At 40.4% G+C, this 15,265-nt stretch overlaps 1 protein-coding gene across 2 annotated transcripts; it reads left to right on the forward strand.

Moving 5' to 3' along the window:
• Positions 1-962: 962 nt before the first annotated feature.
• Positions 963-15,265, forward strand: LOC131365535 (serine/threonine-protein kinase DCLK2). 2 transcript variants are annotated; one of them, XM_058409141.1, is made up of 16 exons: positions 963-1,882; positions 4,582-4,934; positions 7,071-7,203; positions 7,655-7,747; positions 7,860-7,942; positions 8,451-8,526; positions 9,224-9,326; positions 9,447-9,504; positions 9,866-9,985; positions 11,186-11,332; positions 11,516-11,649; positions 11,816-11,990; positions 12,927-13,007; positions 13,102-13,194; positions 13,280-13,301; positions 13,381-15,265. In XM_058409141.1, exons 1-16 carry the CDS (start codon positions 1,480-1,482, stop codon positions 13,389-13,391), a joined length of 2,085 nt encoding a protein of 694 aa, XP_058265124.1. In that variant the 5' UTR covers positions 963-1,479; the 3' UTR covers positions 13,392-15,265. The 2 variants fall into 2 exon arrangements, with proteins under 2 accessions (XP_058265124.1, XP_058265125.1); XM_058409142.1 differs by having other exon boundaries at positions 13,280-13,295.

Here is a 15,265-nt window from a genome sequence, read left to right on the forward strand (position 1 = left end):
AGCTATCTGCCTTCTTCCTTCTACACTGAACAGACAAGGCTTTCAGTTGCTTTATTCTTCTGGTAGCATGTGCAGAGCAGAATCAAACTGAGGTCACTTGGACAGAAGGTCACTTACACAGGATGCTGTGTGAATGTGAATTCTAAGACAGTGTGTTTATGTGGTAAAAACGTGAAAAAAGAAATAGAAAAAGAAAAATTTAGCTGTTTTCCCAATATTTTCTCTGACTCCTCTCTGTCTCTGCATGTGTGGTTCTCTCAGATCTCTTTGTGCTAGTAGTAAATTAGTCTTTACTTTGTAAAAATAAAAAAAAGAAAGAAAGAAATAATATGAGAAAATAATAGGGTTATTGTGGAGTAGACAATGGAGCTCGATTGTCGTTAGGGGGATTTATGAGTTGGAGACTTCCAGTTGGGTTTCACAGCAGGACAATGCATATCATGAGTCTGGACAATGACGGCTAGCTAACACATACACACACACATATATATACACACACACACACACACCTATATACACACACACACACACACATATATATATATATATATATATATATATATATATATATATATATATATATATAGAGAGAGAGAGAGAGAGAGAGAGAGAGAGAGAGAGAGAGAGAGAGAGATCCAGTAGTCCAACCAACACAATTTGCCTTGTGAAGCTTGCTCGAATCCTTACGCTTGCCCATTTTTCCTGCTTCTAACACATCAACTTTGAGGACAAAATGTTCACTTGCTATAGATAGATAGATAGATAGATAGATAGATAGATAGATAGATAGATAGATAGATAGATAGATAGATAGATAGATAGATAGATAGATAGCAACTACTCAGGGTGCACTAAGACCCAGCGGACACCGGTCTCTAGGCAGACGCTGATGCGCGCTCCCGACCGGCCTCTCACCTTCTGCGAGGCGCGCGCCCGGATGAGAGAGTCTGCGCGTTCTCGTCGGCGGCCATGCTGCCCCGGTCACAGCGCGGCGCGCCCAGCACCTGCACGGAGGGAGCATCCATCCTCCACGAGGACTTACAAAGGCAGTCTGATGAAGCTTAGTGATCGTGTTGTTTTATTTAACTTTCATTAAAGTGTGCTCTCGGATTCTAGATTTTTATTACACATTCCACGGACTGAAATTGATTACAATGAATCTGGATTATTCCTGGTCATAACGGCAGCGGCATTTACCGGATGATTGCACTGCCTTTTATTGTGGTGTGAACTGTTCATGGAATAATATTTTGGAGGAAGAAGCTGTGCAGGTATTACGCATTTGTGCCGAGTGTAAGTAAATCATGCTCGCATGCCGCACGACGCCCCTCTCTCAGAGGGGGTCACCCCGCCATCTGAGCTTTCCCCGGCAGGCGTGAGACACCGAGTCGTGTAGACCCGGGAGCCGGTGACCAAAAAAAGTGCATCGTGCTTTCATTGCAAGACAAAAATAACCGAAACGTGTCATCTACGGTCAAAATGGCTCTGAACAGAAGCATCGAGCTGGAGCACTTCGACGAACGGGACAAGGGTCGGCGCTCGACCCGCGCCACCGGCTCCGGTTCTCAGTCCGGGTCCCGGGCGAGCAGCCTGGTGCCCAGCCCCGCTCAGTCCGCCAACTGCAGCTTCTACCGGACCCGCACACTCCGCGCGCTCAGCTCCGAGAAGCGGGCGCGCAAGGTACGCTTTTACCGCAACGGGGACCGCTACTTCAAGGGGCTTGTCTACGCCGTGTCCAACGACCGCTTCCGGTCTCTGGATGCGCTGCTGGCTGAGCTGACGCGCGCGCTCGCAGACAACCTGCACCTGCCGCAGGGCGTCCGCACCATCTACACGGCGGACGGCAGCAAGAGAGTGACGAGCTTAGACGAGCTGGTGGAAGGTAAGACAAAGGAGCACCTACAGGGATGTGGGAGAGGACTGCTGGAGTGATATGGACACAAGAAATGGAATTTCATAAAGTCATATTATGAAAAAATAGAAATGTACAAATGAGATCATTTAACATTTTATTGCAATTGAACTAAATTCACGTTGTACATCACCACAAGTAGCTACACTGCTCAAAATAAATAAAAACTATTTCTGCATGGGAGGCACCCTAGAAAAAACGATCTTGACACCCCAATTGCTATTCTAATCTATTACTCATTACTCAAAGCAAATATAGCTCATGCTTATTTAAGTAATAATAATAATAATAATAATAATAATAATAATAATAATAATAATAATAACAATAATAATCCCTGCACTTTATGTAACCTACACAGAGATATAATTATTTAGCCGTTCATTCTGCACCCTTGTCCTCTACATAATTAGATGTTGTAACCCCCTAAGTCTGAAATCCTGGGCACGTACAGTACTATGCGGTTTTGGAAGGAGCCAATGAGCTCCTCGGAATGGTCACCATGGTAACCCAGTGAATTCCGGCCAATAAAGAGGGAATCCAAATTTCATTCTGACAGCACAAGGTTTAACTGAGGGCAGAGCAAATGTAAAACCGTGGACATGCCTGAGATTAGTGGACACACACACTCACACACACACACACACACACACACACAGACACACACACACACACACCCCTCTCCATCCCCCCTCCCAGCCCCACCCCCAGTCAATTTGCTGACAGCAGCATGTCTCTGCCCTGACAGCGTTATGAACACACAGTCCTGAGTGATGCTAATGGTCACATTCATTTTAATCATAGAAATTGATTTGTCATTTCCGGAGCAGATATTACTTTTAACAGGACTCCAGTCTATTAGCTTGCGGCCATTTGCTGGACTTGCTGTTGCAAGCTAACATCCTGTATATTAAACACAAGCAGAGAGAAATGGGTCGAACGAGTGTCGTTCCTTCATACACTGCTCCTGGAGTCTCCTTAGCTTCCTGTAATAAAAGCTGCCACGTTGTATTAATGCCATTCGTGAGCAGGTTACAAAACTACAGCCACCATTAACACCATTAATTTCACATTACAACACACTCCATTAACATTTCACGTTCACTTTGTCCTCCTCGCTCATATATCTGCTTCTGTGTGCTCCTCTGCCTCCTTGCTGCGCTTTCATTTTCTTTGATCCTTTATATGCTTAGAGGTGCAGAAATCCAAAATTTGACATTGTCCTCTCTCTCTCTCTCTCTCTCTCTCTCTCAGCACAAAATCCTGACCCCAGATATACCCTGTGGACAGGGTGGTGGTTGCTAGTTGTTTTCTATCACTGTTTTTGCACTTTGTTTTCTTTATTGTCTTCCTTGAAACCTGATTCCCTTATTCGCCCCAACTACCTGTTATTACATGCTGAATAGAGCCGAGAGAACTAATTCCACATTCACATCTATGTTCTTTAACCTTACTTATTAAGTATTCATTTATTCCTTATGCTTTTCTTATCGTTAAAGCAGTGTGAAGAACTAAACATTCAAAATATAGTGAAAAGAAAAATAGTAAAATAGCCAAATAAATATTTTAGCCAGTTGTAACGGTGAAGTAAAGCAAAATCAAATCTAAAGTGAATTTTTAAAATCAAATGAAGCTGGTGACATTTTATCGCTAATGTATCCCAGATGTCCAAAGTTTTTATATCTGGAATATGGAGAAGAGGAGGACTAGATGATTTTGAGACACAATGCGGACACACAGTTTTTCATATATATTTAGTGACACAGTAATTAGGAGTAAATAAAAGAGTAACAGCATTTCATTTAATTCACTTAAACTCATTTTTATTCAATTAAAATGGGAAATTCCAAGGTTATTCCAATTCGAAGGTTTTAATGGGTTCCACTAGTATTGATATTTTTGGTAGTCAGCTGCACACCAGGGCCATCCACAGAGCACAAACCCAAAGTGATTGATTTTGGCAGTTTAATGCCTCAAATAGCTCTTAGATCAATACTGGGGAATCCATTTACATAGGTGTGGGATTTTCCTATTTGAAAAAAGATCCCAGTCGAAAACAATAACAATTGCCACAAATCAGTTACATCTGAATATTTGATTCAGATTCATTCAATTTGAATCAATTTGATTCATTCAAATTTCATTGGAATTTCACTGGGCATTCATTTGTATTCGAGTTGACTTTCATTTGACTTTTATTGAGCATTCATTAAATTTCCATTCAGTTTTCATTCAGCTTTAATTGGACACTCAATCAGTGTCTACTGGACATTCAATAGACTTTCATCTCATTCGATTTTTATTTGAATTTTCATTCAACCTTTCAATGGATATTTATTGGACTTCAGTTAAAATCTAATAAATTTAATGATTCTTAATAAAATATGTTCTTCCAATCTTACCCAATTTAGCCTTTTGTATTATTTGAAGTTATTACTTCCCTGAAGGTTAAACCTTTCAAAAGAGTGTTCAAAGTTTTTTAAAGCTTGAATTTTGATGATTTTAATATTTTATAATATTGTTAGTGTTTCAGATTCAAGATTCAAGATTCAAAGAACTTTATTAATCCCAGGGGGAAATTCCTTAGTAAAAGATAGTTAATTAAAGGGTGTTGTAACTTAATATGATATTATTCTGTCTAACAGTATTGTTTAACTGTCTCGCTGCAGGTGAATGCTACGTTTGTGCATCTAACGAGCCCTACAGAAAAGTGGACTACACCAAGAACGTGAACCCTAACTGGGGCTCTCGGCTGGCTGGGACAGGCACGGTGCCCGGGGTTGGCCGTCAGGGTTCACTCGGGGGCACACGGGCACCAGGGGAGGGCAAAGAAAGCAAAGACTTTATTAAACCTAAGCTTGTGACGGTGATCCGGAGTGGTGCGAAGCCACGCAAGGCTGTCAGAGTGCTGCTGAATAAAAAGACGGCTCACTCTTTCGAGCAGGTGCTGGCTGACATTACAGAGGCCATTAAACTCGACTCTGGAGCCGTGAAGAAGCTGTACACGCTAGACGGGAAGCAGGTGGGTTAAGGTTTTATACATACTTCCAGGTGACATGTTTGAGTGTGTGCAGATTAGGAGTCAACGGGATGTGAGCACTCAGGCAATGTGTAAACACTCTGTTCTTGTCAGAAGGGCTGTGCTGCAACCGGTGGCTTCCACACCATTAAAATTCCACACTTTTGAAAAGTGACATAAACCTAACATTTGAGTCACATAGTGACATGCACTATTATTATATTTAGAACGCTCAACATAACAGAAGTATCCGATTTTTTGACTCTTTGCTACAACAATACAGGAAAAACATTTTTAGTTACTTCAGTGAAGAGGAAAGGATGCAGGACATGAAAGATGAATTTGATTCCGGCAGTTACTTTGGTTTCATTTGGCTTCATCTGGTTTGTGTGACAGTATAAAACCAGACCGTGGGCTGTATGGTTGATGAAAGAAATTACTTGAGATGCTGTTTATTATAAAGTAATTAATCCTGCCAGATTTTCACCTCACTGTTTCTTTGCTGTTGTATGGTGAGCACATAGTAAAGCATGCAGTTTCCAGGTTCTAGCACTGAAAACTGCATGCTTTAGTTCTAGGTTGGTTACTGTCTGTCACAGAACGGTTTCTGGCCAGACACTTAACTACTAGCTACAGATTTGGATTCTAGTACTATATTAAGCTGCTACTGTGTTGGCTAACTTGGCAACAATACCATTAGCTAGCTAATCTAAACAAGCTGCAAAACACAACATCAGAGCAAATTATTCATTTTCTATTAGATATTTATCATGATCAGGTGTCGTGGAGGATTTGGAGCTTATGATAGGAATACCAGGAGTGTAGTGGGAATACTTCCTGGATCCCTGGTTGGGTTGCCAGTCCATCTTGGCACACACATTCAAACACTCATGCACACCAAGAGGAAACCTGCATGTTTTTAGGAGAGGGGAAGAAACTGACACAGAGAGAACTTGGAAAAAACTAAACAGAAGGTCAGGATGGAAGCATGGGCACTGGAGATGCTACTCACTGTACCACCTTGCTTGCTACCCCATTCAACGATCAGTGCCAGGTAATTAATAATTCAAGTGATTTTTTTAAACACAAGTGGCTCAGCCATCTGCATTCTGAGTAATGGAATTGTGGGAATTTAAAACCGAGTGCACCTACAATATTGCCCAGCATCCTACGCACTAGGGTTCTACGCACTAGGTGTTGTTACACTTGTTTTTTTAGCATGCTCAGTCAGATTGCTTAATGATGTGAGAAATGTCAAAAATCTAGAGAAAATTAAAAGAAAAGTTCAGCCCCTGCTTTATCAGCATGACATTTACCTTACTCAGTATACACTCATAATCAGTAGTATAATAGCATAAGCTAACTAAGATGTGTGTGTGTGTGTGTGTGTGTGTGTGTAGGGGGAGTGCAGGAGAAGCCCACTTCGGCTCTGGCTGCAGGCCAGTTGCTATGGTAACCATTCTCCGCTCCTCTTGGGTGAACTCCCTGAATGGCTCAGCAGAGACAGAAACCACACAAGTTGGTGTTGGTGTGTGTGTGTGTGTGTGTGTGTGTATGTGTAAGAGAGAGAGAGGGAGAGAGAGGGAGAGGACCAGAGCTCATTTGTATGCCACACATTTTTCTACTGCAGGGAAGGAGGGGAATCCTTGAAAGACTTATTTGTTCTTTGGCGAGACGGAAGTGTTGTGTGTGTGTGTGTGTAAACCTCCTTTACCTTATCAGCAAAACTGCTGGTTTCTCATTGCAACTGCACCTGCCAGTAGGTCTTTTTTTTTTTTTAATGTTTCTGCCTCACTGTCATCTCTTTTACATCTATATACCGTGTAGAATCCAATATAAGAAAGAAACCTTGAAAGGACTCAAGAAGGTGATTTACAAGTGCGGAAGCCATTTTGTGCCAGGATGAAATATGGAGCTAAATTCAGACACGTGATCGATCTTAAAGCACCAATGCTAAGTCGCTATTTTGTCTCCTCTGATAGTGGAGGCTGAAATTGCACAAATAAATAAATAAATAAAATCTGTAATATAAATGAAGGTCAAGGAGTCTAAAAATGATAAAGCGACTCAAGCATGATAATATTTGATTTTACAGCAGAATTTGGACTAAGTTTTGTCTTTCTTTGTCGGAACCTGCAGCTGACGAACCTGCAGGACTTTTTTGGTGATGATGATGTGTTTATCGCATGCGGTCTTGAGAAGTTCCGCTATGCTCAGGACGATGCTGCGATCGGACACGCAGGGAAAGCCTCGGCCGCTGCGTTCGTTAATGGTAAGGCACCGAAACACTCAAAAACAAGCTAAAAATGTCCACTGCCAGTGTATGGAAATTAAATAACAAAGGATCAGTGACCTGCTGATTATTTGGTGTCATTAGAGTAGACAGGCTATTTCCTCCATTATTAACTCTAACACCCAGGAAGTGCTTGAGTTAATTGTGTGTTTTTGTTGTTGGACAGCTCCAGATGCTATAAAAAGCACAGTTTTAAAAAGCAGTTGTTTGTGTATATAGTACAACACTTTGGTAAGGTTTGTGTGTAACCAATCAGCAAACACAGTGTTGCTAACCCCGCCCCAGTAGCTTTGGTATAGAACTCATGGCTGCAAGGAAACAATTCTGACTAAATAATTTTCTTCCTGATAAATCTTTGTATTTGTTGATAACCATGCCAGGTAAACAGTTCAGAGTTCTGTGATTTTGTTTTAATCTGTCTATGTCTCAGAGTGTAAGATGAAATCATCCAAGTCATCAGCTCCTGTTAAGTCCACTACCCCAAGAGGCTCTGGCTTTTTTAGGTCAAAATCACCTTTGTCAGGTAATCATGACACTCACCAAGGAAGAATGCTGGACATTTTGAAACTGTGGTATGGTATAGATGGTTGATTGGCATGTCTGGTTTCTCTGGTTTCTCTGGTTTCTCTGTTCAGCCAACGAGGATTCCAGAAGTCAGAGCCCAACTGCCAGGTCATCGAAATCCCCGACCAGCCCAGCAAGTCCACACGGCCATAAGGTAATATCACCTTACACTACTAAAGGTTAGTTTAGATGTCTTTCTGAAGCTTTTTGTAAAATCAGAAGTGTTTACCTCATAATAATTAATAGGTAATTTTTTGTAAAATTAGCAAATGTGAGAAATTAGCAAATTAGACAAAATGTGCTTAACTAGCATCCATACTAATGGTATGAGGACATTCCACAGATTTATTTCAACTCATTTTCATTGGGTTGTTTCTAACAGAGACAGTGCAGGTTTGTGTCAGCTTGCTCAAATAAGTTGACACTAAAGCTCAGTTTATTATTTATTCCATTTTATTTCATAACACTATCACTACTTCCTGTTAAATGACACACACCCTTCATTGATGGACAGTCTGCAGCTATGGGATTCACACATTCCTGAAACGCCATTTATTATTTTGAGATCAGTTCTACCCAAGCATGGACCAAGCCTATCCCATTTGTTTACTGTTTTGCATATTGTGTGTGTGTGTGTTGCTTCCCCTGACTGTGCTCTGTAGATCTCTTCCCGTCATGTATCTCCTTCCCCTCCTCCCTCCGGAGAACTGAATGGAGAAGAGGACTTGAGCCCAGAAGGTAAATCTCTCTCTCACTTGCTCTCTCACTCTCTCTCTCTCTCTCTCTCACACACACACACACACACACACACATAGATAGATAGAGAGATAGTGAAAAAGAGTGAGAGAAAAAAATGTGTGTAGTGAAAGTGAGTGAGTGATGGAAAAATGAGAGTTGCTGAGAAAATGAATATATAATATGGGAGAGTGTGTGTGTGTGCTCATGTGTTAGGGTGTGTGTTAGGGTGTGAAAGGCATGCTGCATGCTGGCTGAGATTATGAGGTGATATTATACCCAGATTAGCATTACAAAATAGCATCACACAACCCTTCTTAAAGGAAAAATCCACCCCAAACAGTGAGCTTTAGTATGAACATGATCTTCTTGCGTGTCCAAGATGTATTTTGCAATTATGTTCTGAGATAATTCTTTTAGCATAAATGACTATGGTTTATTTTTACAGTGCTATTTGACTACCTGACAGTGCCACTAGTGGGGATAATGATCTAACAAATGAGCACCAGAATTGCTATTTCCTTTAAATCCTGAACAGCAAAGCCACTGAATAGTCAAAAACTAACATATTCTATATTTTTCTTCCCCTACATTTTTCCTTCTGTTAAATCCTCTAATTTGTCGACATCATCCCTCATCCTTTCCCCACTTCTCTCCCACCCCCCACCCCCTCCTTCCATGTCTTAATGTGGTGTGTCAGTAAATGGAAATAAGCCGCAGTCCTCCATCATCACCGATAAATACGAAGTAGGGAAAGTCATCGGGGACGGAAACTTTGCAGTGGTCAAAGAGTGTGTGGAGCGGTATGGAACTAAAACACATATATTACAAATATGTTGTGTTCTAAAGCTCGATATTTAACCACAAGGGCTCAGATATATATGATATAAGATGTGTGTATGTACCTGTGTGTGTGTGTGTAGGGCCACTGGGCAGGAGTATGCTCTGAAGATCATAGACAAAGCCAAATGCAGTGGGAAGGTGAGAGGATTTATGTATATTATGTATGTAGGTATATGCACCTTATATACAGGAACACCTGAGCATTTATGCAACTATTCAGTCAGCCAATCATGTGGCAGAAGCACAATACATTAAATCATGCCAAAAAACAGTTTCTGGGGACTGTGTACCCATTATAGCCTCATATTCCTGTTCTTGGAACCCAATGTGTTTTTTCTGCTGTTGTATCCCATGTGTTTGACATATTGTGCATTCTGAGAAGATTTTCAGCTCACCACGACTGTAAAGAGTGACTGAATTATTGTAGGTTATACAATGCTGCACTAACCCTGACTCGAACCCTGACCTTCATCTCTGATTGGTGCTCTGCCACTTACAGGAACATCTGATAGCCAATGAGGTGGCAATATTACGCCGGGTTCGGCACCCCAGCATCATCCTTTTGATTGAGGAAGTGGACACCCCCACAGAGCTCTACTTGGTCATGGAGCTTGTTAAGGTAATTTGCATCCTTAGAGACATTTGAAGCTTCTGCTTTTCTATTTGTGGATTAGCTAAAAAACTTGAAGGATGATGCTGTTGTCTTTAGTATAGAATAATATAACAGACTGCAATTGGCTAGTCTCATGCAGATGACTGGTGACAGACAAAATCTGTCCTTCTCAATCAAAGAACAGGGCAATTATCCTTTAACAACAATTTTCCTTTCCTGCACTCCTGGTGTCATAGACGTTAGACCAACACTCAATAGCCCAAGGCAGATAAATATTTTATATTTATTGATTCAATTAGACTGGCAGGAGAGGGGGTTGCATTGCTTCCTCATAACTCCGTGTTCTGGAGTCCAGTCCTGAGCAGTGGTTATGTATTTCTATTTGTTTTGTAAAATCTCTCTGTCTATGCATGAACTTTCTAATCAGTGGCCAGTAATATGGAATTTATTACTTTAACCAACGCCGTTTTTTTTGACCAAGTATTGTGATGAGGCAGGAACCTTGACAGAGATTTCATATATATGAATCCAAAAAGACAAATATAAGGTTAGCCGGTGAGTTACCTTTTCTAGGATCATGAAGCTAGTTTCATAATTGCATGTTTCAACAGCTGAGATGGGTCAAAATCAGGGTCTTTAATCAGTGGTCAGATAACTGCTAGTCTAGAAAGATCATAGGTAATTGATCTAGTACAGAAGCTGAAAAGGAAATTGTTTCAAATGATTTAGCCTTTTGGTTTGGGGTAAATGATCATTCATCATTCTACTGATAAGGTTATATTGGTCTCTACAGCAGGTAGCACTGCTAACTCAGCACCATGTGGCAGTGACCGTGGTGACAATTTAGTTCGCTTTGCTGCTTTTGCAGACACACAGTGAGCATTACGTATAAACTAGGTATAATATCCCCCCTAGGTATGTCTGTGTGTGTGTGTATTTGATGCCCTGTAATTAATTAGTGCCCAGTCCAGGGAGTGTTCCCGCTTAATGCCAGTGTTCCCACGATACTTTAATCCATCACAACCCTGACCAGGATAAAGCATTTAATGGAGATGAAGTTAATGAAAAGGGGAAACATTAGACTGATGGATTTGGTATTCCAAGTTTTTTCAAAACTGGAAAAATATACACTGTAAGTGTACTAAACTTTTAAACTCTTTACGTACAGCATGGTTTGAGAATTGTGTGTTTGTGTGCATTTCACAGGGAGGAGATTTGTTTGATGCCATCACCTCTTCCACAAAATACACAGAGAGAGACGCCAGTGCCATGGTGTACAACCTGACCGGAGCTCTCAAATACCTGCACCGCATGAGCATAGTGCACAGAGATATTAAGCCAGAGAATCTACTGGTACACACATACACAAATCTGTTGGCACACACCACGGACACTATAAACACACAATATGTGGGCAATGGACAGAAAACACATCACACACATTAAAACATCTACAAACACAACATACACTACAAACACACACAGCACTAATCCATTACAACAACAAACTCACTGTCTGTTTCTACGTGTGTGTAGGTTTGTGAATATCCTGATGGTACCAAGTCTCTGAAGTTGGGGGATTTTGGTCTGGCCACTGTAGTGGAGGGGCCGCTTTATACCGTGTGTGGAACACCCACTTATGTTGCGCCTGAGATTATTGCAGAAACAGGGTACAACTGTTTGTCTGTGTGTGTGTGTAACTGATTAAACAACAGATAATCTGTACAGTGAACTTATAGAAATGAACTTGTGTATACACTATATAGTTGTTATATACTGTGCAAGGATTAATGATGACACTTTGCATGTGTGTGTGTGTGTGTATGTGTGTGATAGGTATGGTTTAAAGGTGGATATCTGGGCAGCTGGTGTGATTACATACATCCTCCTGTGTGGTTTTCCTCCATTCCGGAGTGAGAGGAACCAGCAGGAGGAGCTGTTTGAGCAGATCCTACGGGGCCGACTGGAATTTCCCTCTCCTTACTGGGACAATATCAGTGCCAGTGCCAAGGTCTGCAATTAACACACACATACACAGTAATGCTATACTAATACACTAACCTAAACAAACACTAACTCTCTACACAATCACTTCAGCACACACCAACAAACTAATACACACCATCACACTTATACACAATAACTCTACACCAACACACTAATACACACTAACATTACACCAACACACCTACCCAGACAAAGAGTGAGACCCACTAATTCTACACCACATAATAGACACTAATGCTACACCAACAGACTGATACTACACCAACACACTAACCCAAACACCAATACACACTAACATAATAGACACTAATTCTATACCATCACACTAATACACACTAACAATACACCAACAGGCTAATACTAACCAACATGGTAACCAAAACAAACTCTACACAATAGATACTAACCCATACCAACCCCAATTCTACACTAGCTAACACAAATACACTAACCCAGACCAACACATTAAAACCCACAAACAAGCTAACCAACACCAACAAAACACACAGTAACACACTTGGGTAAGGGTTAGCTAACCATAACCCAAACCATTACTAACTAACAATAATACACTAACCCGTTCCAACTCTAAACGTCACAAACACTAACACACACCAGCACACTAAAACAACTCTACACCAATACAGTAACCAAAACACAACACTAAATCTACACTAAAACAATAAACCTCCCAAACACTAACACACACCAGCACACTAATACACAACTCTACACTAACATACTAAAACCCACCAAGCGAACACACACTAACACAGTAACCAAAACACAACACTAAATCTACACTAAACCACTAATGTACCCCAAATAAACTTACATGCAACTACACAACACCACATTAATGTTACTCTAACACACTACCATACAAACAGTTAACAAATGAGAATTTTTAAAAATGATTTCTTTTCATATTTCTTAACAGGATCTGATTGGTAAAATGCTGCAGGTGAATGTGAGTGCACGCTACACAGCAGAGGAGGTTTTGTCACACCCATGGGTCCTGGTAAGACACACACACCTATGTTTTTAGCCCTAATCTCAGAAGGAATGAGTCCTCCAGCTTCACACAGACTATTATGATTCATGTGTATGCTCAGGATGATGCCATGCTGGAGAACAACATGATGTGTGAGACATTGGATGCAGTCAAAACTGAACATACACCTGACAGCACTGCAACAGAAACACAGGTGAGACACTGAACATTTCTTCTATTAATCAAAACTATACACAGCACATCTCAATAACATCTTAATTTTCTTACTTTGTTTGCAGTTATATGAGCCGCAAGGTAACGGTAAGAGCTGAAATTGTCCTTAAAATCTTAATACATCGCAAAGTTTTTGCTGATTTTAATGCAGTGTGTTTTATTGCAGAGCAAAGCTGAAGGTAGACAACAAGAGGACCAGCAGAAGAGAAGCTCGCTGCTTACCTGCTCAATTAACAACAACCTAAAGAAATACTTTACCCAGAAATGTGAACATGGCTGACAGGATGCTAATTAGAGCCTAGCTTCTATTTTATAGCCACGGGTCATATTCAGAGTTGAGTTAAATGCTTGTAGTAACGTAATACAGATATTAGACAGTCTTATTCATATATCCTTCTTTCTCATTTATAAACTCTCTTGGCTTTATACTAGATCAAATCACAAAAACAACAAAAAAAGGAACACTATTTCCTACTTTCTTTGCAGTCCCTATTTTCTATCCCACTGTTTAGGGGTTAGAAAAGTGTTTAATAGGGCAGTGAGATAGATGTTGTTAACAGTCCCTGACTTGGATGTTTGTACTCAAGAAAAATCTGGCAATGTCAGAGGTTTGACCTACATGCAGATGATTTTAATAATCAGAATGAGCTGTAATTCGGCAGGAAAAATCAACGTAATGTGTCTATAACCCAACTCTGAATACAAGGAACTTATTGACTGTGAGCATTTCTGGGTGAAGAGCTTGATGCTCGACTGAATGGAAGTCCACTGAGCTGTGATTAATTACACCAGACCAGCAAGACCTCTCTCTCTAGTTCTCCTCTCTCACATTCTTCTGACCCTGTCTCATTTGATCTTCATCGGTCTTTTCCTGTACTCAAATGAACAAAACCCCCAACCCCACCCAAACCCGATCCCACCCACCCACCTCCCCTGACCGAACCCACCCCTACACTATGAACTTTTTTTTTTTTTTTTTTTTTAAAGAGGTGAATCATAAGAGGACTGCAACAAATTGCACAACAATATGGCAAAAACCAACACAAGACCAGAACCTGTAGTCTCTAATCTCATGCCTATGGTGGCACCTGGTGCGTGATCGCTTGCAGATTCTCCAAACAAACCAGCAACCTCATTTCTACTCCGCTGTGCCATTCTTTGCCTAGTGCTCTCTTTTTCTGTATATACAGTCTCTCGATGTGAAAAATCATTGATCTGAGTCAGTAGATTAATCCATGTCGGTATACTTAGAGCTAGGGCTGGGCAATATGACGAAATAATATTAATAGTGTATAAATTATAGATTATGTCTTTCTTAGATATCCCTTTTATTTTTTAGAATATTTATAATTTTTTTTTAAAAAATATTTAAATTCAAGGCAAAATGTTTGGAATCTAAAATTTGGTTCTGAATCTTTCAATTTGTACAATTTTAGTCAATTTAATTTAAATGCATTTATATTAATTCAGATTTGTTATTATTTTAAGTAATTTGACGCCAAAGTATCACCAAAAAATTGTCATATTGCCCACCCCTTAGAACCGTAGACCTTTCAGACACTCAACAGACATATCATTTCCTACATAAACTGCATCCGATGGTGTGTGCACTATAGAAGGAAGCACCTGAAACTTTGTGTCCTTTGGCAACCTGATTTCAGGAAGTGATCAAGTTTGCATTATGCCAAAATATGGCTGGCATCCAACGGCTAAAGAGAAGTAAAATGCAGTATTGTCAGTGTGTGTGTGTATGTGTGTGTCCATGATTTGGCGCCTTGTAGTCTTTCTCAAAAATGTAGTGATCCATTTTTTCATCTAGAAGAGAAAAACGGGAATGCGAATGACATGGAATGATTGTCATATGTGGAATAGTATTAACTTTTGTACCATGAATATTTAGACCAAGTGTTTCATGTCTGCGCTGTAGGATCAGTTATCTCATGTTTTACTTTGTACCGCAACAATACATCGTTAGTAGCTGGAAAAGGATTTGTGTGTTTCTTGACTCCATAGACCTTTTTTTTTTTTTAAATAAAAATGCATGACAATGA

This window comes from Hemibagrus wyckioides, linkage group LG15, assembly GCF_019097595.1.
Source record: "Hemibagrus wyckioides isolate EC202008001 linkage group LG15, SWU_Hwy_1.0, whole genome shotgun sequence".
Classification (NCBI taxonomy): Eukaryota; Metazoa; Chordata; class Actinopteri; order Siluriformes; family Bagridae; genus Hemibagrus; species Hemibagrus wyckioides.

Bases quoted from the DNA above. Each gene is read 5' to 3' on its own strand.
- LOC131365535 (XM_058409141.1), top strand. From the start codon at position 1,480: ATGGCTCTGAACAGAAGCATCGAGCTGGAGCACTTCGACGAACGGGAC. The intron at 11,333-11,515 runs GTACACACATAC...ACGTGTGTGTAG, and splicing joins TTAAGCCAGAGAATCTACTG to GTTTGTGAATATCCTGATGG. The intron at 13,008-13,101 runs GTAAGACACACA...GTGTATGCTCAG, and splicing joins TGTCACACCCATGGGTCCTG to GATGATGCCATGCTGGAGAA.